The sequence below is a fragment of the Callionymus lyra genome, chromosome 14, assembly GCF_982586985.1.
Source record: "Callionymus lyra chromosome 14, fCalLyr1.hap1.1, whole genome shotgun sequence".
NCBI lineage: Eukaryota > Metazoa > Chordata > Actinopteri > Syngnathiformes > Callionymidae > Callionymus > Callionymus lyra.
Window position 1 is genome coordinate 6,097,662 of NC_141831.1, and position 26,430 is coordinate 6,124,091.

Sequence of the window (26,430 nt, forward strand, 5' to 3'; positions counted from 1 at the left end):
ATATTGATTTTTTAATACAAATGTGTTTGTGGTATCCCTTGTCTTGTCTCTGGGTCACAGTTAAATGAAAATGTGTGCTTTTTCCGCCCTTGTAAACATATCAGTAATAGACGGAGATCAGGAAAAGCGATGAGGAGAGTGCAGGCGAGGTGGAAATGACACAAAGACGTTAAGCAGAGCTTTAGAGTCCGAGTTGAAGAGGCTCAGGTTTTCGTTGACGGTGAGTAGAAACATTAGTATCTTAAAAAGTTCAATATTTAGCTAAAATGTATTTGTTAAAACCAATAAATAAATAAAAAATCAAGTTTCCTTAAAACTAACTTTACTCATTATTAATCAACTCATTATATCAAAAAATATTAATTAAATGTGTACATTTTGTCATCTAAGTGGATTTTTAGACACGTTTTTGACGTCATACAGACTTTAATCAAACATTTACTAGTTATTCGTTGCTTCCCTGCAACAAAACGTTAACATTAATTTAATTTCTGATCAATAAAAGATGTTAAAAATAACATTTTGTAAAGATGGAAGTCGTTCCAGTGAATGACAGGAAGTCCTTCGTTAAATCTCAATATGTCTCAACATATATTCAACCAAACAGGAAGTGTTCATTTTAATATTGTCGTTTTATTCTTTGACGCTCAGTTGATCTTATATTTGAGTGACTTCACCAAAAACAAATGTAGTTTCACTTCTAATGGTTCTTTAAATTCATTTACTTTCTCCAACGATGACGGCGTCTCAGTGTCAGAGACAAAGATGGCGGCGGCGGCGACTCGGGTGGAAAGAACGTCTCGTCGGAGCGAATCCACCATGGATTTAATAAAACGGTGAACAAGCTCCGGTCGACCGTCTTCGGGGAGAATGAGGCGAGAATACAGACGAGGAACTGAACGAGACAGAAGCAGCAGACGAGGAGCGAGTCATACAAGGACGTCAGTGTGTCCTCGTCTGACCGCCAGCAGACAGAAGCAGTCGAGCAGGAGAAGTGGTAGAGGAGAGAGGAGAGGGAGGAGAGGAGGAGAGGGAGGAGAGGAGAGGAGAGGAGTGGAGGGGAGGGGAGAGGAGAGGAGAGGAGAGGAGAGGAGAGGAGAGGAGAGGAGAGGAGAGGAGAGGAGAGGAGAGGAGAGGAGAGGAGAGGAGAGGAGAGGAGAGGAGAGGAGAGGAGGGGAGAGAGAGAGAGGAGAGGAGAGGAGAGGAGAGGAGAGGAGAGGAGAGGAGAGGAGAGGAGAGGAGAGGAGAGGAGAGGAGAGGAGAGGAGAGGAGAGGAGAGGAGAGGAGAGGAGAGGAGAGGAGAGGAGGAGCAAGAGAGGAGGAGGAGGAAGAGGAGGAAGAAGAGGAGGAGGAGGAAGAGAGGAGGAGAATGAGGAGTAGGAGGAAGAGAGGAGGAGAATGAGGAGTAGGAGGAAGAGAGGAGGAGGAGAGAAGGAGGAAGAGAGGAGTAGAACGAAGAGAGGAGGAGAACAAAGAGAGGAGGGGGGAGGAGAACGAAGAGAGGAGAGGAGAGGAGAGGAGAGGAGAGGAGAGGAGAGGAGAGGAGAGGAGAGGAGAGGAGAGGAGAGGAGAGGAGAGGAGAGGAGAGGAGAGGAGAGGAGAGGAGAGGAGAGGAGAGGAGAGGAGAGGAGGATGAAAAGGAGGAGGAGGAAGAGGAAAAGGGAGAGGAGGAGAACAAGGAGGAAGAAAAGAGGAGAATGAAGAGGAGGAGGAGGAGGACGAGGAGGAAGAAAGAGGAGGATGAAGAGGAGGAGGAGGAGGAGGAGGAGAACGAAGGGTAGGAGGAAGAGAGGAGGAGGAGGAGGATGGGGAGGAGGATGGGGGAAGCGGGAGAGGGAAGAAGTTGAGGAGGAGGAAGAGAGGAGGAGGAGAAAGGGGAGGGAGAGGAGGAGAACAAGGAGGAGGAGGAAGAGGGGAGGAGAGGAGGAGAACGAGGAGGAAGTAAAGAGGAGGAGGAGGAGGAGGAGGAGAACGAAGGGTAGGAGGAAGAGAGGAGGAGGAGGAAGCGGAAGAGGGAAGAAGTTGAGGAGGAGGAAGAGAGGAGGAGGAGAAAGGGGAGGGAGAGGAGGAGAACAAGGAGGAGGAGGAAGAGGGGAGGAGAGGAGGAGGACGAGGAGAGGAGGAGGAGGAGTGAAGCGTACTGTGGTGACCCCGGATGACCATTAGAAAGTTTCAGGAAATATACTTTATACATAATATAATATATATATATATATTTATATATATCTCTATATATTATAAGATAAATATTTAAACATTAAAATTAAAACATTTAAAGAAGTGATAAAAATGTGATATTTAAAAAATAATGTTTTTTTAATCAAGATAATGTACATAATAATCAAGATATATATTTTAATTACAATAATATTTTGTGTAATTATGGAAGAATATAAATAGATATATACATAATTAAATAGATTTCAACATGTCATTAAGGTATTTAACATAAAAATCAAGCTGGTAATTAAATATTTAAAATAATATTAATACATGTTGTACATCTGAAATATATTTGAACATATTAATACATGTAAAAATAAATGATGATAGTTTTAAAAAGTGGTAAAAAAGCAAAGTAATAATGATGATCCTCATACATCAAAAGAGGATGATTGACAGCTCGAGACTCACCGCTCTCGTCCAGCATCAGGTCGTCTTGGTAACGGTACTTCTCCGGTCCACAGGCCACGAAGATGTCCTCGTCCCCGAAGAAGTCCTGCAGACACGTCACCTGGAGACACCAAAAACTCCACTCAATAACCAGAGAATCGTGTCGGGCTTTTATTTTGAAAAAACAGCAGCCACTGTGTTTGTTTGCAGTCGGGAATTATTACGCAACGTGAGGTTACGCAACAGTGGACTGAAAACAACACGTCGGGCGGAAAATCTCTTGGTTCAGGTGAAAAGAGTCCGGAGCCCTCGGGGGGTCTGTGTGTGTGGGGGGGGGGGGGGGGGGTCTCTTAACAGATGACTTCTGGGTAATGAGACGCGTCACTTTTGTCGGCTTCTTAAAAACAAACATTGGTTAAAAAAGTTTAAATCATCGCATCTGAAGCTAAAAGACGAGACTGTTGTGTTTGCACAAGAGGCGGAGAGGACACCCTGGAAAGGAAGCCTGTTTGTGTGTGGCTTAATTCAAGTTGAACATAATTATCTAGAAGTATAGCTTCAATGAATCCGATATATTTATAGTAGTAATAATACCTTTACTATATAAGAAAATATGGGTTTAAAGAGGGAGAGAGGACACCCTGGAAAGTTGGCCATACAGACACACACACACACACAATTCAGGGTCATCAATAGAACTATGGGAGGACCCAGAGGAAACCCAGGCAGGCAGAGGGAAGAAGATCAGAAGGTTTTTATTTAAGACTAGAACTTGTGCTAGTCGGCGATGACTGAGGACGAGAGGATACAGTGAGTCCAGCAGATTTTTAAAGCTGATATTTGGATATATTTTGGTTTTGAAAACAAATGAAAGTAGTTACGACTTTGTCAAGAGTCATGTGGTCTGTAAATACTACAACACCAGAGTCAAGTACTGGACAATACTACACATATATACTTGTTACTACACTATCGCAACACCAGAGTCAAGTACTGGACAATACTACACATATATACTTGTTACTACACTATCACAACACCAGAGTCAAGTATTGGGCAATACTACACATATATACTTGTTACTACACTATCACAACACCAGAGTCAAGTATTGGGCAATACTACACATATATACTTGTTACTACACTATCACAACACCAGAGTCAAGTACTGGACAATACTACACATATATACTTGTTACTACACTATCACAACACCAGAGTCAAGTACTGAACAATATTACACATATATACTTGTTACTACACTATCACAACACCAGAGTCAAGTACTGGGCAATACTACACATATATACTTGTTACTACACTATCACAACACCAGAGTCATGTACTGGACAATACTACACATATATACTTGTTACTACACTATCACAACACCAGAGTCAAGTACTGGGCAATACTACACATATATACTTGTTACTACACTATCACAACACCAGAGTCAAGTACTGGACAATATTACACATATATACTTGTTACTACACTATCACAACACCAGAGTCAAGTACTGGACAATACTACACATATATCCTTGTTACTACACTATCACAACACCAGAGTCAAGTACTGGACAATACTACACATATATCCTTGTTACTACACTATCACAACACCAGAGTCAAGTACTGGACAATACTACACATATATACTTGTTACTACACTATCACAACACCAGAGTCAAGTACTGGACAATACTACACATATATCCTTGTTACTACACTATCACAACACCAGAGTCAAGTACTGGACAATACTACACATATATACTTGTTACTACACTATCACAACACCAGAGTCAAGTACTGGGCAATACTACACATATATACTTGTTACTACACTATCACAACACCAGAGTCAAGTACTGGACAATACTACACATATATACTTGTTACTACACTATCACAACACCAGAGTCAAGTACTGGACAATACTACACATATATACTTGTTACTACACTATCACAACACCAGAGTCAAGTACTGGGCAATACTACACATATATACTTGTTTCTACACTATCACAACACCAGAGTCATGTACTGGACAATACTACACATATATACTTGTTACTACACTATCACAACACCAGAGTCAAGTACTGGACAATACTACACATATATACTTGTTACTACACTATCACAACACCAGAGTCAAGTACTGGACAATACTACACATATATACTTGTTACTACAATATCACAACACCAGCGTCAAGTACTGGACAATACTACACATATATACTTGTTACTACACTATCACAACACCAGAGTCAAGTACTGGACAATACTACACATGTATAGTTGTTACTACACTATCACAACACCAGAGTCAAGTACTGGACAATACTAAAAATATTTACTATACTTATTACATACATCACTATATATAGTATTGTTGATACGTATCTCCAGATTCTCAACTACACTCACTCCTCAAAACAACACCATCCATGCATTTTCCAAAGTACTCTGGAAGCAGAAAAACTCTGTAATCATCTGAGCAGCTTTATTAAAGCCTTCAGGGCGACCTTCACGTCTGAGACTCCATGAAGAAAAAACACGTCTTTAAAGCTGACGATGGAAACTCAGTCGCTCGTACTCATCGTCGTGACTGAAGTCGCTCTGAAAACACATGAAACATTATTACAGTCGACGCCCGCAGTTAGAGAAGCTGCTGCTGCTGCTGCTGCACAATTAACGTCTATTAGCTGAAGTCAGAGATGATTTAACAGAGTCGTCAAGAGATGAGTCATCGCCCCCCGGACCCTCCCGGACCCCCCGGACCCCCCCGGACCCCCCGGACCCCCCCGGACCCCCCCGGACCCCCCGGACCCCCCGGACCCCCCCGGACCCTCCCGGACCCCCCCGGACCCCCCCGGACCCCCCGGACCCCCCCGGACCCTCCCGGACCCCCCCGGACCCCCCGGACCCCCCCAGACCCCCCCGGATCCCCCAGACCCCCCAGACCCCTCAGGCCCCCCCGGACCCCACAGTCTCAATGAGCCGTCAGCTGGAAATGTAACTTAGTTACCAAAAATCTTTAAAGTTAGAACTTTTTTTTTTAAATGTTGGAAATTTCCTTTTTAAAATAATGGAAAATTCATTTTAAAATGTTGGAAAATCATTTTTTAAATGTTGGAAATTTTCTTTTTTGAAATGTTGGAAATTGATTTCTTTAAATGTTGGAAAATAATTTTTTAAATGTTGGAAAATTTCTTTTTTAAATGTTGGAAAATTCCTTTTTTAAATGTTGGAAAATCATTTTTAAAATGTTGGAAAATTCCTTTTTAAAATGTTGGAAAATATTTTTTTAAATGTTGGAAAATTCCTTTTTAAAATGTTGGAAAATTTCTTTTTTAAATGTTGGAAAATCATTTTTAAAATGTTGGAAAATTCCTTTTTTAAATGTTGGAAAATCATTTTTAAAATGTTGGAAAATTCCTTTTTAAAATGTTGGAAAATTCCTTTTTAAAATGTTGGAAAATCATTTTTTAAATGTTGGAAAATTCCTTTTTAAAATGTTGGAAAATCATTTTTTAAATGTTGGAAAATTCCTTTCGAAAATGTTGGAAAATTCATTTTTAAATGTTGGAAAATCATTTTTTAAAATGTTGGAAAATTCATTTTTAAAATGTTGGAAAATCATTTATTAAAATGTTGGAAAATTCATTTTTAAAATGTTGGAAAATCATTTTTAAAATGTTGGAAATTTCCTTTTTTAAATGTTAAAAAAATCCATTTTAAAATGTTCGAAAATTCCTTTTTTAAATGCTAGAAAATTCCATTTTAAAATGTTGAAAATCATTTTTTAAATGTTGGGAAATCATCTTGATTCAACATTGAAAATATTGATCATTATTACCATTTTTATACATGTTTTACTTCGAATATTACTTGGTTATTTTCAAATTAAATACATTTTTTCTCTGAGTATTTATCATATAGTCTTTTTTTTGTTTATTTTTTCTTTATTTTGTAAAATTCAAATGAAAATAAAGAGCAAGTATGATTATATATATATAAACTCATATATTTATTCTCTGTCAGACACGTCTAAAGTCTTAAGTCCCTCCAGAGTTTCTTAATAAAAGCAACTTATTCTCAGGGTCTGTAGTTCGAGTCTGTCGCCACATATTAAACAAAGATGTTTGACTTTCATAAGAGAGTTTTATTGCTTTTGCTGCTGAACGAGCGTGAAGATGATTTTCAACTTTCTGTGTTTATTACAAACATCAACTTCTCTCTGAGACTCACGTTACGCAACAATGTCACTGTGTCTCAGTCACGGAGAGAAGTTCACACTTTTCTGCATCAATGACGGCTCTGTTGACAGTTATTCTCGACCAGACTTTTTACTTCCACTGCTGGTTTTTAACACACAATCCACTTAGATTAAAGTAAACATTTAAGTTTTTCAGAAATATGGCAACAACTGTCGCAGGGGTAGGGAAATTAGAGTAGAGATGAGGATCTACAGGGGTAGGGAAATTAGAGTAGAAATGAGGATCTTCAGGGGTAGGATTGTGAGAGTAGAGATGATGATCTGCAGGGGTAGGGAAATTAGAGTAGAAATGAGGATCTTCAGGGGTAGGATTGTGAGAGTAGAGATGATGATCTGCAGGGGTAGGATTGTGGGAGTAGAGATGAGGATCTGCAGGGGTAGGATTGTGGGAGTAGAGATGAGGATCTACAGGGGTAGGGAAATTAGAGTAGAAATGAGGATCTTCAGGGGTAGGATTGTGAGAGTAGAGATGATGATCTGCAGGGGTAGGGAAATTAGAGTAGAAATGAGGATCTTCAGGGGTAGGATTGTGAGAGTAGAGATGATGATCTGCAGGGGTAGGATTGTGGGAGTAGAGATGAGGATCTGCAGGGGTAGGATTGTGGGAGTAGAGATGAGGATCTACAGGGGTAGGGAAATTAGAGTAGAAATGAGGATCTTCAGGGGTAGGATTGTGAGAGTAGAGATGATGATCTGCAGGGGTAGGGAAATTAGAGTAGAAATGAGGATCTTCAGGGGTAGGATTGTGAGAGTAGAGATGATGATCTGCAGGGGTAGGATTGTGGGAGTAGAGATGAGGATCTGCAGGGGTAGGATTGTGGGAGTAGAGATGAGGATCTACAGGGGTAGGGAAATTAGAGTAGAAATGAGGATCTTCAGGGGTAGGATTGTGAGAGTAGAGATGATGATCTGCAGGGGTAGGGAAATTAGAGTAGAAATGAGGATCTTCAGGGGTAGGATTGTGAGAGTAGAGATGATGATCTGCAGGGGTAGGATTGTGGGAGTAGAGATGAGGATCTGCAGGGGTAGGATTGTGGGAGTAGAGATGAGGATCTACAGGGGTAGGGAAATTAGAGTAGAAATGAGGATCTTCAGGGGTAGGATTGTGAGAGTAGAGATGATGATCTGCAGGGGTAGGGAAATTAGAGTAGAAATGAGGATCTTCAGGGGTAGGATTGTGAGAGTAGAGATGATGATCTGCAGGGGTAGGATTGTGGGAGTAGAGATGAGGATCTGCAGGGGTAGGATTGTGGGAGTAGAGATGAGGATCTACAGGGGTAGGGAAATTAGAGTAGAAATGAGGATCTTCAGGGGTAGGATTGTGAGAGTAGAGATGATGATCTGCAGGGGTAGGGAAATTAGAGTAGAAATGAGGATCTTCAGGGGTAGGATTGTGAGAGTAGAGATGATGATCTGCAGGGGTAGGATTGTGGGAGTAGAGATGAGGATCTGCAGGGGTAGGATTGTGGGAGTAGAGATGAGGATCTACAGGGGTAGGGAAATTAGAGTAGAAATGAGGATCTTCAGGGGTAGGATTGTGAGAGTAGAGATGATGATCTGTAGGGGTAGGGAAATTAGAGTAGAAATGAGGATCTTCAGGGGTAGGATTGTGAGAGTAGAGATGATGATCTGCAGGGGTAGGATTGTGGGAGTAGAGATGAGGATCTGCAGGGGTAGGATTGTGGGAGTAGAGATGAGGATCTACAGGGGTAGGGAAATTAGAGTAGAAATGAGGATCTTCAGGGGTAGGATTGTGAGAGTAGAGATGATGATCTGCAGGGGTAGGGAAATTAGAGTAGAAATGAGGATCTTCAGGGGTAGGATTGTGAGAGTAGAGATGATGATCTGCAGGGGTAGGATTGTGGGAGTAGAGATGAGGATCTGCAGGGGTAGGATTGTGGGGGTAGAGATGAGGATCTACAGGGGTAGGGAAATTAGAGTAGAAATGAGGATCTTCAGGGGTAGGATTGTGAGAGTAGAGATGATGATCTGCAGGGGTAGGGAAATTAGAGTAGAAATGAGGATCTTCAGGGGTAGGATTGTGAGAGTAGAGATGATGATCTGCAGGGGTAGGATTGTGGGAGTAGAGATGAGGATCTGCAGGGGTAGGATTGTGGGAGTAGAGATGAGGATCTGCAGGGGTAGGATTGTGAGAGTAGAGATGAGGATCTGCAGGGGTAGGATTGTGAGAGTAGAGATGAAGATCTACAGGAGTAGGATTGTGAGAGTAGAGATGAGGATCTGCAGGGGTAGAGATGAGGATCTACAGGAGTAGGATTGTGAGAGTAGAGATGAGGATCTACAGGAGTAGGATTGTGAGAGTAGAGATGAGGATCTGCAGGGGTAGGATTGTGAGAGTAGAGATGAAGATCTACAGGAGTAGGATTGTGAGAGTAGAGATGAGGATCTGCAGGGGTTGGGGCCTTGGAGTAGAGATGAGGATCTGCAGAAGTAGGATTGTGAGAGTAGAGATAAGGATCTGCAGGGGTAGGATTGTGAGAGTAGAGATGATGATCTGCAGGGGTAGGATTGTGAGAGTAGAGATGAGGATCTGCATCAGTAGGATTGTGAGAGTAGAGATGAGGATCTACAGGAGTAGGATTGTGAGAGTAGAGATGAGGATCTACAGGAGTAGGATTGTGAGAGTAGAGATGAGGATCTACAGGAGTAGGATTGTGAGAGTCGAGATGAGGATCTCCAGGAGTAGGATTGTGAGAGTAGAGATGAGGATCTACAGGAGTAGGATTGTGAGAGTAAAGATGAGGATCTACAGGAGTAGGATTGTGAGAGTAGAGATGAGGATCTACAGGAGTAGGATTGTGAGAGTAGAGATGAGGATCTACAGGAGTAGGATTGTGAGAGTAGAGATGAGGATCTACAGGAGTAGGATTGTGAGAGTAGAGATGAGGATCTACAGGAGTAGGATTGTGAGAGTAGAGATGAGGATCTACAGGAGTAGGATTGTGAGAGTAGAGATGAGGATCTACAGGAGTAGGATTGTGAGAGTAGAGATGAGGATCTACAGGAGTAGGATTGTGAGAGTAGAGATGAGGATCTACGGGAGTAGGATTGTGAGAGTAGAGATGAGGATCTACAGGAGTAGGATTGTCAGAGTAGAGATTAGGATCTGCAGGGGTAGGATTGTGAGAGTAGAGATGAGGATCTACAGGAGTAGGATTGTCAGAGTAGAGATTAGGATCTGCAGGGGTAGGATTGTGAGAGTAGAGATGAGGATCTACAGAAGTAGGATTGTGAGAGTAGAGATGAGGATCTACAGGAGTAGGATTGTGAGAGTAGAGATGAGGATCTACAGGAGTAGAGATGAGGATGGAGCAGAGAAGGGGTAGAAGATCTGGTCCCTGAAGGCATCATCTTAAAGCTGAGAGAAAGTATTAGCGAAGCAACACATGCTGAGTTCATGTGATGGGTGTGAAAAGTATCGTTACCATGGCGACGACGTCCCTCGGGCGTCAAAGCTCGCGGCTGGTTCTCGCCTCTCGTTTATACAAATCAATCTTTATTTATAACTCGGCCGATGACAAAAACGGATGTTTCACGCTTCACGTCTCCGGCGCTGCTGTTACACAACTGCAGCTCACACGAGGACGTGAAGGAAACGATGACAAACAGAGGGAATTAACAACATTTCATCTGGGTCACTCCTCAGAGGAGGGACGTACGGAGGGATGTTTTCAGGGAAGGTGTCTGGAACATTCGGAACCACAAAACTACGAGGAGATTATGTAACTTTTAGTCACGTTTGTTCGAGTAAAAGCTACAGAATATTGAATTATTATGAGGTATAAATGGTATTTCCACAGACAATCGCTAACGAGATGTGTCACCTTGTGTTTAACTTGTGTATGAAATACACACGAAAATATAAGTGTGTAGTTTAAGACCGTATTCAAGCCTTTTGTGTTGTTATCATGACACCTAGTGGTCGCTTTGTGTGGTGCTTCGACCGTTTCAACCACAAAATTAACCTTAAGTTCTTACGTTATTTTAATACTTGTTATTTTAAATAAACCATGAATAGATGCAGATTCTAGTTATTATATAATTAACCTAAATTAAAGAAGAATCATAAATACATTTAGTTTTTGTACCACACGGTGGCAGTGTTGAGCCATGTCTACGATCTTACTTCTCTTGACAACATAAAATAATGTTGTGAGAAAATTCTGATTCAAGAACGGTTCAAGAACTTTGTTATTTATTTTATTATATTATATTTTATTTATATAAATCATTCTTACAGGCAAAGTTTAATGTAATTTTGTTTAATTTTTATACTTTGTTTATATTGCTTTCTTTTTTTATTTAATATTATTTATTAAATATTTATTTTTACTCTATACTACCATCACCCCAAACTAAATCCTTCCATGTGTTTACAATACTGGTATTAATGTAGTAGATGTAGTAATATTACCTGTAGTAGTAGTTGTAGTAGTTATAGTACTGGTAGAAAATACGTAGTAATCGTAGAGGAAGTAGTACTAGTCATATTAGTAGTGCCTGAAGTAAAAGTCCAAGTAGTATTTGGAGCAATTGTGGTAGTAGTTGCATTAGTCAAATTTTAGTAGTAGTAGTAATAGGAGTAACAGTAGTAGACGTAATGATAGGAATAGACATCATACCCATAGTAATATTAATAGAAGTAGAAGTAGTAAAATAAGTAATAGTAGAAATATTAGTAGAATTGATAGTAGCAGAAGTAGTAAAATAAGTAATAGTATAAATACTAGTAGAATATGAAGTAGTAATAGTAGTAGAAGTACTAAAATAAGTAATAGTATACAAAGTAGTACAAGTAATAAATAAGCAACAATAAAACCAGTAGCAGTAGTAGTAATAACAATATATAGTAGTCAAAGTAGTAATACTATTACTATTAAAAAAGGTAGTTGTAGACATAGTAGAAGTAGAAGTAGTAGCAGCAGTTGTAGTACTAATATAATTAGTAGTAAGATAACTAGTAGTAGACATAGTAGTAGAACAAAGTATTCGATTGTTGTGTTTACAATACTAACATTAAACATGTTCTGGATCTGATTCTTATTCATCAAATACACTTTTTTTATTATTTGAAGTAAACTTAATAACAACTTGTTGAGAGTAACTTCTCCGAAAAATACATTCAAAATGGTGTTTATGTAGCTTTTTTATGCTATTTCTCTTGTATTTCTTGTGACATTAATATAAAAAATATTAGTGTTTTGACTCAAACACTAATGATATAATAAAATAATCATCATCAGCTAAGAATGTTTCTTCATCGTCAATAATATGATGTAAAAACAGCTTTAATAATAATAATAACAACAATAAAAGTGCTGTTGACTCTCAGCGAGTACGTTTGTCTGCACACTCTAAGTTGAGTCGAATCTAATCTCTCCGTGTCTGACTTCCATCCGAGCCGCTGACAAACCAGAAGCGACATGAACTCGCTCCGTTCGTTTCAAATCTCTATTTCTGTCTCGTTCCAGATGGACTCGTTACTTTCTCGCAGACTGACTTTTTAAAAATGCAGTCGTCCTCATCAGTCTCACTCTTCTGCCCCAGAAATGAACATTTTTACAGGGATTTTTATGGAAAAGACAAACGTGTTTTTCTCCTTCTGCGTTCAATAAGGCTCGGATCAGAGCCTCAGGGTTCACGGGAAGGTCACGTGACAATAATCTGGTCCTGATAAAAGAGCATATTTTGACGGATGAGCTTCTGCGTCTCTTTGCCACAGCAGATCAATTGGAGGAGGAGCTGTCCTTGGTGCTGAATCTCTAACCACGGCTTGAGATTTAAAGCCTGCGACACGTGAACGTAATGAAAGTTTGCTTCACATTCTAGAAGTGAACACAAACGAGAATGACTTTCACTGATTAGATATCAGGTTATGATCGATTTAAATCACAGAATAACTAGTTATTAACTTAATAATCATCTCTATACATTCAATACCACATAAATCATGTGTGATTCTTGCTCTGTTGTCACCATGATCTTTGATTTCTACAGTAGAACCAACATGTTTAAAGTGTATTTCTTCTATACATTTACACAAGTTAAGACGTAGAACTAGTTCCAGCATATGTAAGTAAGTAAGTAAGTAAGTAATATATATTTATATAGCGCTTTTCCAGACCAGGGTCACAAAGCGCTTTAACAATCAAAACAATACTCAAAACAGTACATACTTCAAAGATCAAGACAACACCGAGAACAACACAGGAGTTCGAGAAATTCAAGGAAAAGCCTGAACAAATAGAAACGTCTTAAGATGTTTCTTAAAGGAGTCAGTAGATCCATCAAGCGCAAAGAGAGAGGAAGATTGTTCCGTAATGTACCCGTAAGATACATTTGATCCGTTGTTGCAGAATTAGTAGTGTCCAAATAGATGTATTAGCAATAGCAGCAGTACTAGTTTAGTAATTTATAGTAATTTAGTTATTAAGAAATTAATAAAATAGAAGCAATCAGAGTACAGTACATGTAGTAATAGCAGTAGAAGTACATGTAGTTGTTGTATTGTAGTAGCTGGGGAAGTAGATTAATTAATAGTAGTAGTAGTTATACATGTAGTAACATTATAAGTCATAGAAGTAGTCCTAGTAGTCTTTGTGGCGGCAGCAGATGTAGTAGTAGTAGAAGTAAAAGTTGTAGTGGTAGAAGAAGAAGTAGTGATATTTTAGTTATTGTATTATTAAAGTAATAGTGGATCTAGTAGTATAACCAAAAGTAGAAGTATTATTAGTAGCTGTAGTAGTTATCGAGGTAGTATAATAAGTATTAGTAGTAGTATTACTAGTGGTAGTGGCAGCAGAAGTAGTTGTATTAGTTATAGTAGTATTATAATAAGTAGAAGTAGTATAACTAGTAGTAATAGAAGCAGTTGAAGCTGTAGTAGTTATATTATTAGTATACTAATAAGTAGTAGTAGTAGTATTACTAGTAGTAGTGGAAGTAGAAGTAGTTGTATTAGTTATAGTAGTACTATAAAAAGTACTAGTAGTACAACTAGTATTACTAGAAACAGGAGAAGTTGTAGTAGTTAAAGTAATATATAGAAGAGCTGGTTGTAGAAAGCTAACAGTTGTAGTAATAACAGTATAATAAGTAGCAATAACAGTAGTAATAATAACAGTAGTAGTAGTAGCAATAACAGTAGTAGTAATAACAGTAGTAGTAGTAGTAGCAATAACAGTAGTAGTAGTAAAAGTAGTAGTAGTAGCAATAACAGAAGTAGTAGTATTAGTAGTAATAACAGTAGTATAAGTAGCAATAACAGTAGTAGTAGTAATAATAGTAGTAGTAATAACAGTAGTAGTAATAACAGTAGTAGTAGTCATAACAGTAGCAGTAGTAGTCATAACAGTAGCAGTAATAACAGTAGTATAAGTAGCAATAACAGTAGTAGTATTCGTAGTAGTAATAACAGTAGTAATAGTAGTAATAACAGTAGTAGTAGTAGTCATAACAGTAGTATAAGTAGTAATAATAGTAATAGAAGTAATGAGAGTAGTAATAATAACACCAGTAGTAGTAATAACAGTAGTAATAATAACAGTAGTAGTATTAATAACAGTAGAAGTAGTATTAATAACAGTAGTAGTAATAACAGTAGTACTAATAACAGTAGTAGTAAGGTAATCAAAAAAACACAAGACATGAAGAACTTTGATGTCAATGACAAACATCAAGTCTCAGCATCACTGACATGTTCGAGGTCAAACACTCACTGACACAAGTGTGGCAGCAACAGGGACCAAATCAGAGTTGTTGCTACATTCACCTCCAACACCAGCTCAGAGCAGCAGCTGCTCCTCACTTACATAACCTCTTATATAACTGGACTGAAAACTTCTTCTTCTCTCTCGTGGTAACACAAGTGTGTGAGTCTCATGAATAATTCATACAAATAAATCATATTTATTGATGACGCGGCTCATCGACGCTGGAGCCAATCAGTGCCCACGATACTGAGCAGTGCTGTGACATCATCATACGTTTGTTTATTCTTATTCTAGTAAACAAAAAGATAACACGTGAACGCTGACTCAGCAGGAAGATTTTAGCTTAAGCTTCCATTTGTTTGTGTTGGTACTCACGACAACAACAACACACACTCGCACACACACACACACACACACACACACACAAACACTCGCACACACACACACACACACACACACACACACACACACACACACACGCACACACACACGCACACACACGCACACACACTCGCACACACACACACACACACGCACACACACTCGCACACACGCACACACACACACACACACACACACACACACACACACACACACACACACACAGTGACTGTGACTCAGCAAATTCAGCAGGATTCAGCAGGAGTGGATTACGAAAGTGAGACGATAAAAAAAAAAAAAGATTAATTGAAACTTCAACATTTAAACTCTGGTAATAAACAAGGTTTAAAATAATAAATAATAATACATTTTAAAAAATGGCTGCAGCTGCTGCAGAGCTGGACTCAGGCCAGAGAGAGAGAGTGAGAGAGAGAGAGAGAGAAAAGGAAGAGGAAAGAGATACGATCCAAAGGAAAAGAGAAAGTAACAATTGGAACGAGTGGTGACAAAAGGACGATGAGAAAACGAGGGATTGAACGTGAGATAATAAGAGAGAGATCTGCAGGTGAAGCAACATTTAAAAAAAAACAAAAAAAACAGGATAAACGGGAGGAAGAAGTGAAAGACAAAACAAAGGAGAGAAAAGAAGAGAGCGACTCGGTTGAAAAACTGCACTGCAGGAGGTTCATCATTATTTCATAACGACGCACAAACTCCTACAAACCTGCGACACCAGGATCAATAACTCATCGTCTTTACTCAGGAAAGTGTTGATGTCATCTGGATCTGATCGGATTCAGCGGAATATCTCGCTATTTCAACGTCATCCCTCCGAAAGATGCTGAACCGAAGATGATGCACAGTCACGAATCTAAAACAATCCTTCTATGAAAAATAACAAACTAAACACTAAGACATTTTTGAAATATTTATATAGTAAATCAACTAATGTACTATCATCATTGAGTAAAAATACTCTTATTTCCGGATTAAGTGGAAGTCCTAGTAGTAATTGTAGCAAATGTGGTTGTGGTTGCAGAAGTAGTTTCAGCAGTAATTGTAGGGGAATTAATATTAGTAACAGAAGTAACACTAGTTGTAGTAAAATAAGTAGTAGGAGTCATGGTTGTATGATTAATAGTAGTGATATCAATTATATTAGTAGTATTTTAATAAATAGTAGTATTCTTAGTCGAGAATTAATATGAGTAGAGAAATCAATAGTAGTACTAGGTGCAGTAGCAGTAGTTGTATAATTAAAAATTGGAATAGAAGTAATAGTAGTAGTAGTAAAATAACGAGTAGTAGTCATAGTAGTAGAATCAATTGTTGTAGTAGTAATACAGTAGAACATAGTAGTAAAATAAGTAGTAGTGATAAAGGTAGTAGAATTCATTGAAGTAGTAGTAAAATAAGTTGTCGTAGTCATGGTAGTAGAATCAGTTGTTTTAATAGATGTAATAGTAGTAGTAGTAAAATAACGAGTAGTAGTCATAGTAGTAGAATCAATTGTTGTAGTAGTAATACAGTAGAACATAGTAGTAAAATAAGTAGTAGTGATAAAGGTAGTAGAATTAATTGAAGTAGTAGTAAAATAAGTTGTAGTAGTCATGGTAGTAGAATCAGTTGTTTTAATAGAAGTAGTAGTAGTAGTAAAATGAGTAGAATTAATAGTAGTAGTAGAATAAATAGTAGTAGTAGTAGAATAAATAGAAATAGTAGAAAAATAAGTAGTAGGATCAGTAGCAGTAGTTGCAGACTTAATAGTTTTTTGTATGAGTAATATTAGTAGTAGTAATAGTAGTAGTATTGATAGGGGTATTAGTGGTAGTATTGATAGCTGTATTAGTGGTAGTAATAGTAATAGTAGTAAAATAAATAGACGTAGTAATATTAGTAGAATTAATAGTTGTGGTAGTAAAATAAGGTCCAGGATTCTTGCAGACTCAGCATTATGGTTTGTTTTAACTTAACTTTAGGTTAATTTTGACCGTCGTGTTATTATATTTAATAACATGAAGCTCAGTGGATATGAAGCCGACATGAAGCTGGTCTGTGGAAGTTAAACAGGTGAGACTCTTGTACCTGAACCTTCATTAACCAGTTAACCAGCGTCATGAACGACCATATGACATCCGAGCTGGTTGCCTAGCAACCACATCAAACAGGTCTGAGAGGCACTCATGGCGAGTGCAGAGAAACAGATCCCAGGTCAGCTGCAGGTGGAAGTGATATCTTCTCTGTTACTGTAAGTGGAGACACTCACTGATCAGAGGAAGATCTCAGATGTTCACCAGCTCATGAGACACAAACACCTCCTGCAACACTTCCTGCACCAGAACTGTCAAAATAAAACAACACTGCGGACAAAACAACAAAAATACGTCTTTGAATAAAACGCTGAGTCAACAGTTGTGTTTCTGCGACAACATTTTTACTATTTGTTTGAGTCAATTTGATTGAACTACTAATTCTTTCAAAATAAAACCTTTCAGACATTAATAATCAATTCACAGGAATTACATAAATATTGTTTTCTGTCTCTGAAGCCTAAAAACTACTATTTTTTTTCCTTGATTAGTTAAAAAAGTGTAAAATAATAATAATAATTATCTTATCTTTCTGATAAAACATGAATATTTGTAATTGTTTGTTTAAATAATAAAATAGGTGTTGATTATTACTGTCTGAAGGATGTTTTATTTTGAAAAAAAAAGATGCTCTTTTCTCTGAAGTTTACTCACAAAATAAACCGGTTAACTAGTGAAAAAAGAGTGAAACACTATATGGAACTATCCAGAGTTTGTGTTTAGTGAGATGTATTTTTCATTTTTAAGGTTATTTATATTTTTTTTGTTAAATAGTGACGACCGACAAATCAATTAAAAGCTATTAACTAAGTTTTTCAAAATAAAACACCTTTCAGACAGTAATAATCAATAGAAAGGAAATCACATAAATCTTTCTCTGTATTATATATAATTATGACCCCTTAATAGAAAATGTACAATTTTTAATGTTCAATAATAAAACATTTATTGATTGTCTGAAAGTTGTTTTATTTTGAAAAAATGTGACAAAACACGTAAACTAATGAAAACGAGTGAAACTCAAACTGTTGCATTAAATATTTATGTTGTTATGTTTTACTTTGACGACCAACAAATCAATTAAAGGCGATTAAATCCATTTAAAGGACAACTTAAGTCAAGCTATTTAATAAAAAATCTAAAGTTTTAATTGTGTTCTTTGATACTTGTGTACAAATGTAAACTGAAATATTCATCGTTATTTTATAGATTATTGTTGTTACTTTTCACTATTTAATGATGTTTTTACTGTTTATCTGATTGTAAACACTTAACTATACTAATATATAAATATTAATTTCTCCAGCAAACACAAACAAACACACAGTAAACACAAGTGTTGTGAAAGGACACAGAGTTCAGTCTCTGGCCTCATTACTCGGGTTAATGGAAGCAAAAGATCCTGAGCTGCTGTTTTTTAAAGACTCTACGGAGACTCGACGTCACTGAGGCCCAGAAACCTACTTCAACCACGGACCGCATGAATGACACGACTCTCACACACTCTCACACACTCACACACACACACACACACACACACACACACACCTGCTCTACTTCTTCTCTAACTATCATTATGGTCATTATTATGGTTCTTGTTCAGGTTGTTTCTGTGACGCGGATTAACACGTGGACTAATGAGATTAGAGAACGTTATTCAAGAACCTTGGACCGATCCAGAGAATTTGTGTGTGTGTGTGTGTGTGTGTGTGTGTGTGTGTGTGTGTGTGTGTGTGTGTGTGTGTGTGTGTGTGTAATCTAGTACTGGCCACTGCGACCCCCCGGAGAGCCAGACTCGGGGCCCATCGATAGTCCCCGTCCAGCTAACATGAGGTCAAGTAGAAATCAATTCAGTTTTCCCCGTTTGGACTCCAACGACGTGTTCTGATCCAATCATAAATATTTAGAACATGTATAAATATTGTAAAAATATTTTCGTTTTTTCTCCATGTTGATTAAAAAAAAATGTATACAATTTAAACATATGTCTTTCTTATCTCATCGACTAGTGTAAAAAGATATGATAAGTGAGATGTATTTTTCATTTTTAAGGTTATTTATATTTTTTGGTTAAATGTTGACGACCAACAAATCAATTAACGTCTATTAACTCCATTAGTTTTTCAAAATAAAACACCTTTCAGACAGTAATAATCAATAGAACAGAAGTTATATAAACCGTTCTCTGTATTATATATAATTACAACTTTAAATAATGACATTTTTATTTTGTTATATGTTGACAACCAACAAATCAATTCGAATCTATTAACTCCATTAGTTTTTCAAAATAAAACACATTTCAGACAGTTATAACCAATAGAAGAGAATTTATATAAATCATTATTTTCCTTTCTCTGTATTATATATAATTATAACTTTAAATAATAAAACATTTCTTTTGTAATATGTTGACGAACAAGAAGTCGATTAAAAGCTATTAGGTCCCTAGGTCTTCCTTTCAAAATAAAACACCTTTCAGACAGTATTAATAAGTAGATATTGTAAAAATATTTTCTTTTTTTCTCCGTGTTTATTTAAAAAAAATATTCAATTTTAATAAAATTTAAAACATTTGTCATTCTTATCTCATCGACTAGTGAAAAAAGATATGATAAGTGAGATGTATTTTTCATTTTTAAGGTTATTTATATTTTTTTGTTATATGTTGACGACCAAGAAATCAATTTGAATCTATTAACTCCATTAGTTTTTCAAAATAAAACACCTTTCAGACAATAATAATCAATAGAACAGAAGTTATATAAACCGTTCTCTGTATTATATATAATTACAACTTTAAATAATGAAATTTTTATTTTGTTATATGTTGACGACCAAGAAATCAATTTGAATCTATTAGCTCCATTAGTTTTTCAAAATAAAACACCTTTCAGGCAGTTATCAATAGAAGAGAATTTATATAAATCATTATTTTCCTTTCTCTGTATTATATATCATTATAACTTTAAATAATAAAACATTTCTTTTGTAATATGTTGACGAACAAGAAATCGATTAAAAGCTATTAGGTCCCTTGGTCTTCCTTTCAAAATAAAACACCTTTCAGACAGTATTAATAAGTAGATATTGTAAAAATATTTTCTTTTTTTCTCCGTGTTTATTTAAAAATAATATTCAATTTTAATAAAATTGAAAACATTTATCATTCTTATCTCATCGACTAGTGAAAAAAGATATGATAAGTGAGATGTATTTTTCATTTTTAAGGTTATTTGTATATTTTTGTTAAATGGTGACGACCAACAAATCAATTAACATCTATTAACTCCATTAGTTTTTCAAAATACAACACCTTTCAGACAATAATAATCAATGGAACAGAAGTTATATAAACCGTTCTCTGTATTATATATAATTATAACTTTAAATAATGAAATTTTTATTTTGTTATATGTTGACAACCAAGAAATCAATTTGAATCTATTAACTCCATTAGTTTTTCAAAATAAAACACATTTCAGACAGTTATAATCAATAGAAGAGAATTTATATAAATCATTATTTTCCTTTCTCTGTATTATATATAATTATAACTTTAAATAATAAAACATTTCTTTTGTAATATGTTGACGAACAAGAAGTCGATTAAAAGCTATTAGGTCCCTTGGTCTTCCTTTCAAAATAAAACACCTTTCAGACAGTATTAATAAGTAGATATTGTAAAAATATTTTCTTTTTTTCTCTGTGTTTATTTTAAAAAAATATTCAATTTTAATAAAATTTAAAACATTTGTCATTCTTATCTCATCGACTAGTGAAAAAAGATATGATAAGTGAGATGTATTTTTCATTTTTAAGGTTATTTGTATATTTTTGTTATATGTTGACGACCAAGAAGTCAATTAACATCTATTAACTCCATTAGTTTTTCAAAATAAAACACCTTTCAGACAATAATAATCAATAGAACAGAAGTTATATAAACCGTTCTCTGTATTATATATAATTACAACTTTAAATAATGACATTTTTATTTTGTTATATGTTGACAACCAACAAATCAATTCGAATCTATTAACTCCATTAGTTTTTCAAAATAAAACACATTTCAGACAGTTATAATCAATAAAAGAGAATTTATATAAATCATTATTTTCCTTTCTCTGTATTATATATAATTATAACTTTAAATCATAAAACATTTATTTTGTAATATGTTGACGAACAAGAAGTCGATTAAAAGCTATTAGGTCCCTTGGTCTTCCTTTCAAAATAAAACACCTTTCAGACAGTAATATATAAGTAGATATTGTACAAATATTTTCGTTTTTTCTCCGTGTTTATTTAAAAAAATATTCAATTTTAATAAAATTTAAAACGTTCTTATCTCATCGTCTTTCTATTCGTATAAAATTATTTCCCTAAATTAATCTCTCAAAACGAACCTATTATTATCATATTTCTTGTGCTTCTTTCAATAAAACTGTATTTCCGTTGTTGCCGTGACGACCGAGCGATCGACAGGAAGCTCTTCGGATCCATTAGTGGAAATAATAACGCCACGACGTGCGTTTCCTGCGGTCGAGCCGATCGATGGCGTTTCTAAAAATAGCCACGAGACTCTCTCTCTTCGCCGGACGGAGCGAGAGCAGAAAAAACTTGTTGTGTAATGTGTGCGAGATAATGGTAACCATGGCGACCCGTGAGTTCGGTGGGCAGACGTGAGAGTTTCGTCCTCGAAGGAAAATTATTTTTTAATTTTTTTACTGAGAATGTTCTGGAAGAGTCACGAAGAATCTTCACTTTAAGATATTCATTAAAAACTGATCTTTGGATCAAAGTATTGATTAAATGAAAGACCTTGAAACATAACAAGATAAATACAATAATATAACATTGAACAAAGTCTTTGTATGTTGACGTTCATTATCTCTGTTCCTTATCTTATCTTAAACACGTCTTCATAAGTCGCCAATGTGAACGTTCATCTACTTTCATTTTGAGTTAACATCCAGTGGGGCCACATTAAATGACTTGGCGGACCGGATTCGGCCCACGGGCCACCACCAAAAAGCTGTTTATAGACAAAAGTGAACGACATGAAAGACATAATAGTAAATAGATGATGTAAAAGAAAGGACGACGTAAAGACCAATAGAACTAAACGAAAATACGTTGTTTTTTTATTTGTTTGCGTCATTTCAGGTGAAAAAAACTAGGTTTCTTTGTGTTTTGTGTACTATTTAATGTCGGAAGTCTTTACCAAATTCCGTTATCGTTCATTTTGAAGGAGAGATTCCATCCTTTCATCCCGCTATAGTCAAACCGTTTAATAATTTGTTATTTCTATTTCAAATGCTGTTTTAATTGTGTTTATAACTCCCTTCCCCACGTATGTACCTGATGACGTGTACAAATATTTAGTTTGTTGATTGTTGTTTTATATTTTTTACTATCATTTCTTTCTTTGTTTTGATTTTTTATTAATATTATTTCTCTAAATTAAACAACATTAGGCTGTTATTTAAATATGTATTTACTTTTCTATTCAAATATTGTTTTTTTTGTTTTTTTCAAACAATATTATTATAAATACTGTTTTTTACTGCTGGTTGTTTGATCGTGGCTACACAAGAACTACACAAGAACTACACAAGAACTACACAAGAACTACACAGTAACTACACAGTAACTGATACTGTATTAACAAGTATATATTTGTAGTATTGTCCAGTACTTGACTCCGGTGTTGTGATAGTGTAGTAACAAGTATATATGTGTAGTATTGTGGAGTACTTGAATCTGGTGTTGTGATAGTGTAGTAACAAGTATATATGTGTAGTATTGTCCAGTACTTGACTATGGTGTTGTGATAGTGTAGTAACAAGTATATATGTGTAGTATTGTCCAGTACTTGACTCTGGTGTTGTGATAGTGTAGTAACAAATATATATGTGTAATATTGTCCAGTACTTGACTATGGTGTTGTGATAGTGTAGTAACAAGTATATATGTGTAATATTGTCCAGTACTTGACTATGGTGTTGTGATAGTGTAGTAACAAGTATATATGTGTAGTATTGTCCAGTACTTGACTATGGTGTTGTGATAGTGTAGTAACAAGTATATATGTGTAATATTGTCCAGTACTTGACTCTGGTGTTGTGATAGTGTAGAAACAAGTATATATGTGTAATATTGTCCAGTACTTGACTCTGGTGTTGTGATACTGTAGTAATAAGTATATATGTGTAGTATTGTCCAGTACTTGACTCTGGTGTTGTGATAGTGTAGTAACAAGTATATATGTGTAGTATTGTCGAGTACTTGACTCTGTTGTTGTGATAGTGTAGTAACAAGTATATATGTATAGTATTGTCCAGTACTTGACTCTGGTGTTGTAGTATTTACAGACCACATGACTCTTGACGAAGTCGTAACTGCTTTCATTTGTTTTTAAACCAAAAATATGTATCCTCTCGTCCTCAGTCAATACCTGGATCTTACTCAATGTTATTGTTCCTTTAGCTGCAGAGAATATACTGCATGTGGCCAGAAGTTATATGACAACAAAAAAAATGAACCAACACTGGAATATATGCATGTTAAAAATGTCATTGAAATATAAACTATAACAATACAACTTTTTAAAGCTCTACACGTGTGTTGACTACCATGAGTATTTCTACTAGTACGGCGTGTGTACTCTCAGTACTATCAAGAGGTTGGTGACTCAGATGTTTCAACGTGGGCAGATGTCAGACTCCATTGATAGACTTGTTTCGTCGCTACCTCACGCTGACCTCCTTCTTTTCCTCCTTCCTCTCGACTACACTGTGAGTCACCAGAGCTTCGACGGGAAAGAAAACAATTCATTCACGGAAACGTTGTCTTCTCACCAGTTTTCCCTCGAGCGTGTAGATCTTCTTGACGACCCCCGAGTCCAGCTTGATGGCGTCCGTGATGTCGGTCAGCACCTGCTCGTAGGAGTGCGCCGTCTTCTTGTTCAGCAGAACCCGGACGGCCTTCCGCGGCTTCACTCCGCTCCTCACCACCGTCACCAGCTTGGGTCGGATAAAGTCTTTGATCTCCCGGCTCTCCAGGGCCGCCGACTGGCTGCTGCCCAGCGAGGGGGGTCCCCGGGTCGTCCCCGCCGTGGCCTTGACGTTCACCGACCAGTTGGGGTTGACGTTCTTTGTGTAGTCCACTTTTTTGTAGGCCTCGATGGAGCTGCACACGTAGCTTTCACCTGATTGGATGAGAAAGGAAAATAAAGATCAGTTTTGTTGGTGATGTAGGTTGGCTAGCTAAGGCTAACTAGCATAGGCTATCTAGGAAGGTCTGTCTGTCTGTCTGTCTGTCTGTCCATCCGTCCATCCGTCCATCCGTCCATCCGTCCATCCGTCCATCTATCCATCTATCTATCTATCTATCCATCCATCCATCTACCCATCTATCATATATCTACAGTATCTATCCATCCATCCATCCATCCATCTATCATCTATTTATCCATCCATCCATCTATCATATATCTACAGTATCCATCCATCCATCCATCCATCCATCATCCATCCATCCATCTATCATCTATTGATCCATCCATCCATCTATCATATATCTACAGTATCCATCCATCCATCCATCCATTCATCATCCATCCATCCATCTATCATCTATTGATCCATCCATCCATCTATCATATATCTACAGTATCCAACCATCCATCCATCATCCATCCATCCATCTATCATCTATTTATCCATCCATCCATCTATCATATATCTACAGTATCCAACCATCCATCCATCATCCATCCATCCATCTATCATCTATTGATCCATCCATCCATCTATCATATATCTACAGTATCCAACCATCCATCCATCATCCATCCATCCATCCATCCATCTATCATCTATTTATCCATCCATCCATCCATCATCCATCCATCCATCTATCATCTATTGATCCATCCATCCATCTATCATATATCTACAGTATCCAACCATCCATCCATCATCCATCCATCCATCTATCATCTATTTATATATCCATCCATCTATCATCCATCCATCCATCTATCATCTATTGATCCATCCATCCATCTATCATATATCTACAGTATCCATCCATCCATCCATCATCCATCCATCCATCTATCATCTATTTATCCATCCATCTATCATCCATCCATCCATCTATCATCTATTGATCCATCCATCCATCTATCATATATCTACAGTATCCATCCATCCATCATCCATCCATCCATCTATCATCTATTGATCCATCCATCCATCTATCATATATCTACAGTATCCAACCATCCATCCATCATCCATCCATCCATCTATCATCTATTTATCCATCCATCCATCTATCATCCATCCATCCATCTATCATCTATTGATCCATCCATCCATCTATCATATATCTACAGTATCCATCCATCCATCCATCATCCATCCATCCATCTATCATCTATTTATCCATCCATCTATCATCCATCCATCCATCTATCATCTATTGATCCATCCATCCATCTATCATATATCTACAGTATCCATCCATCCATCATCCATCCATCCATCTATCATCTATTGATCCATCCATCCATCTATCATATATCTACAGTATCCAACCATCCATCCATCATCCATCCATCCATCTATCATCTATTTATCCATCCATCCATCTATCATCCATCCATCCATCTATCATCTATTGATCCATCCATCCATCTATCATATATCTACAGTATCCATCCATCCATCCATCATCCATCCATCCATCTATCATCTATTTATCCATTCATCTATCATCCATCCATCCATCTATCATCTATTTATCCATCCATCCATCCATCGCTATCTAGCTATGGCTGTGAAGTTAATGCTAACTAGCTATTGCTAGCTAACTTATGCTAACTAGCTATGGCTTACTAACTTATGCTAACTAGCTATGGCTAATTAATTCATGCTAATTAGCTATGGCTAACCTATTCTAACTAGCAATGGCTAATTCACTTATGCTAACTAGCTCATGCTATTCTCTTGGAGGTTCATTTCAGTAATTATAGTGTTTTTATTGTCAAAGAACTATTTGTTGCTACACCGGTAGTTTTTAAAGTAATACTGCAATCAAAAATACCAGATAAGAACATTAATTGACTAGTAAGTATCTAATAATTCTACAATAAAGTATTTTTTTAACCAGCACCTACATAACAATCGACTACTGTAGCGTCAGTTCGGCATCTTGTGGCTCATTAATAATAAACATCCAGTCGAGATGCAGATTTAGCTTCAGGCGGAAAGACACTTGTCGTCTGTTAACAGAGCGACAGCTTC

The 26,430-nt window shown here is 36.7% G+C and overlaps 1 protein-coding gene across 2 annotated transcripts in view; it reads right to left on the bottom strand.

Annotated features, from left to right (window-relative positions):
* Positions 1-26,430, bottom strand: part of dclk1a (doublecortin-like kinase 1a) — a 61,911-nt gene that overhangs the window by 33,211 nt on the left and 2,270 nt on the right. For both annotated transcript variants that reach the window (XM_087807017.1, XM_087807016.1), the window contains exons 3-4: positions 23,977-24,326; positions 2,635-2,734 (exon numbers count right to left, since the gene is read on the bottom strand). In XM_087807017.1, the coding sequence (XP_087663143.1) occupies positions 2,635-2,734; positions 23,977-24,326 (450 nt within the window). The remainder of the gene's footprint in view (positions 1-2,634; positions 2,735-23,976; positions 24,327-26,430) is intronic.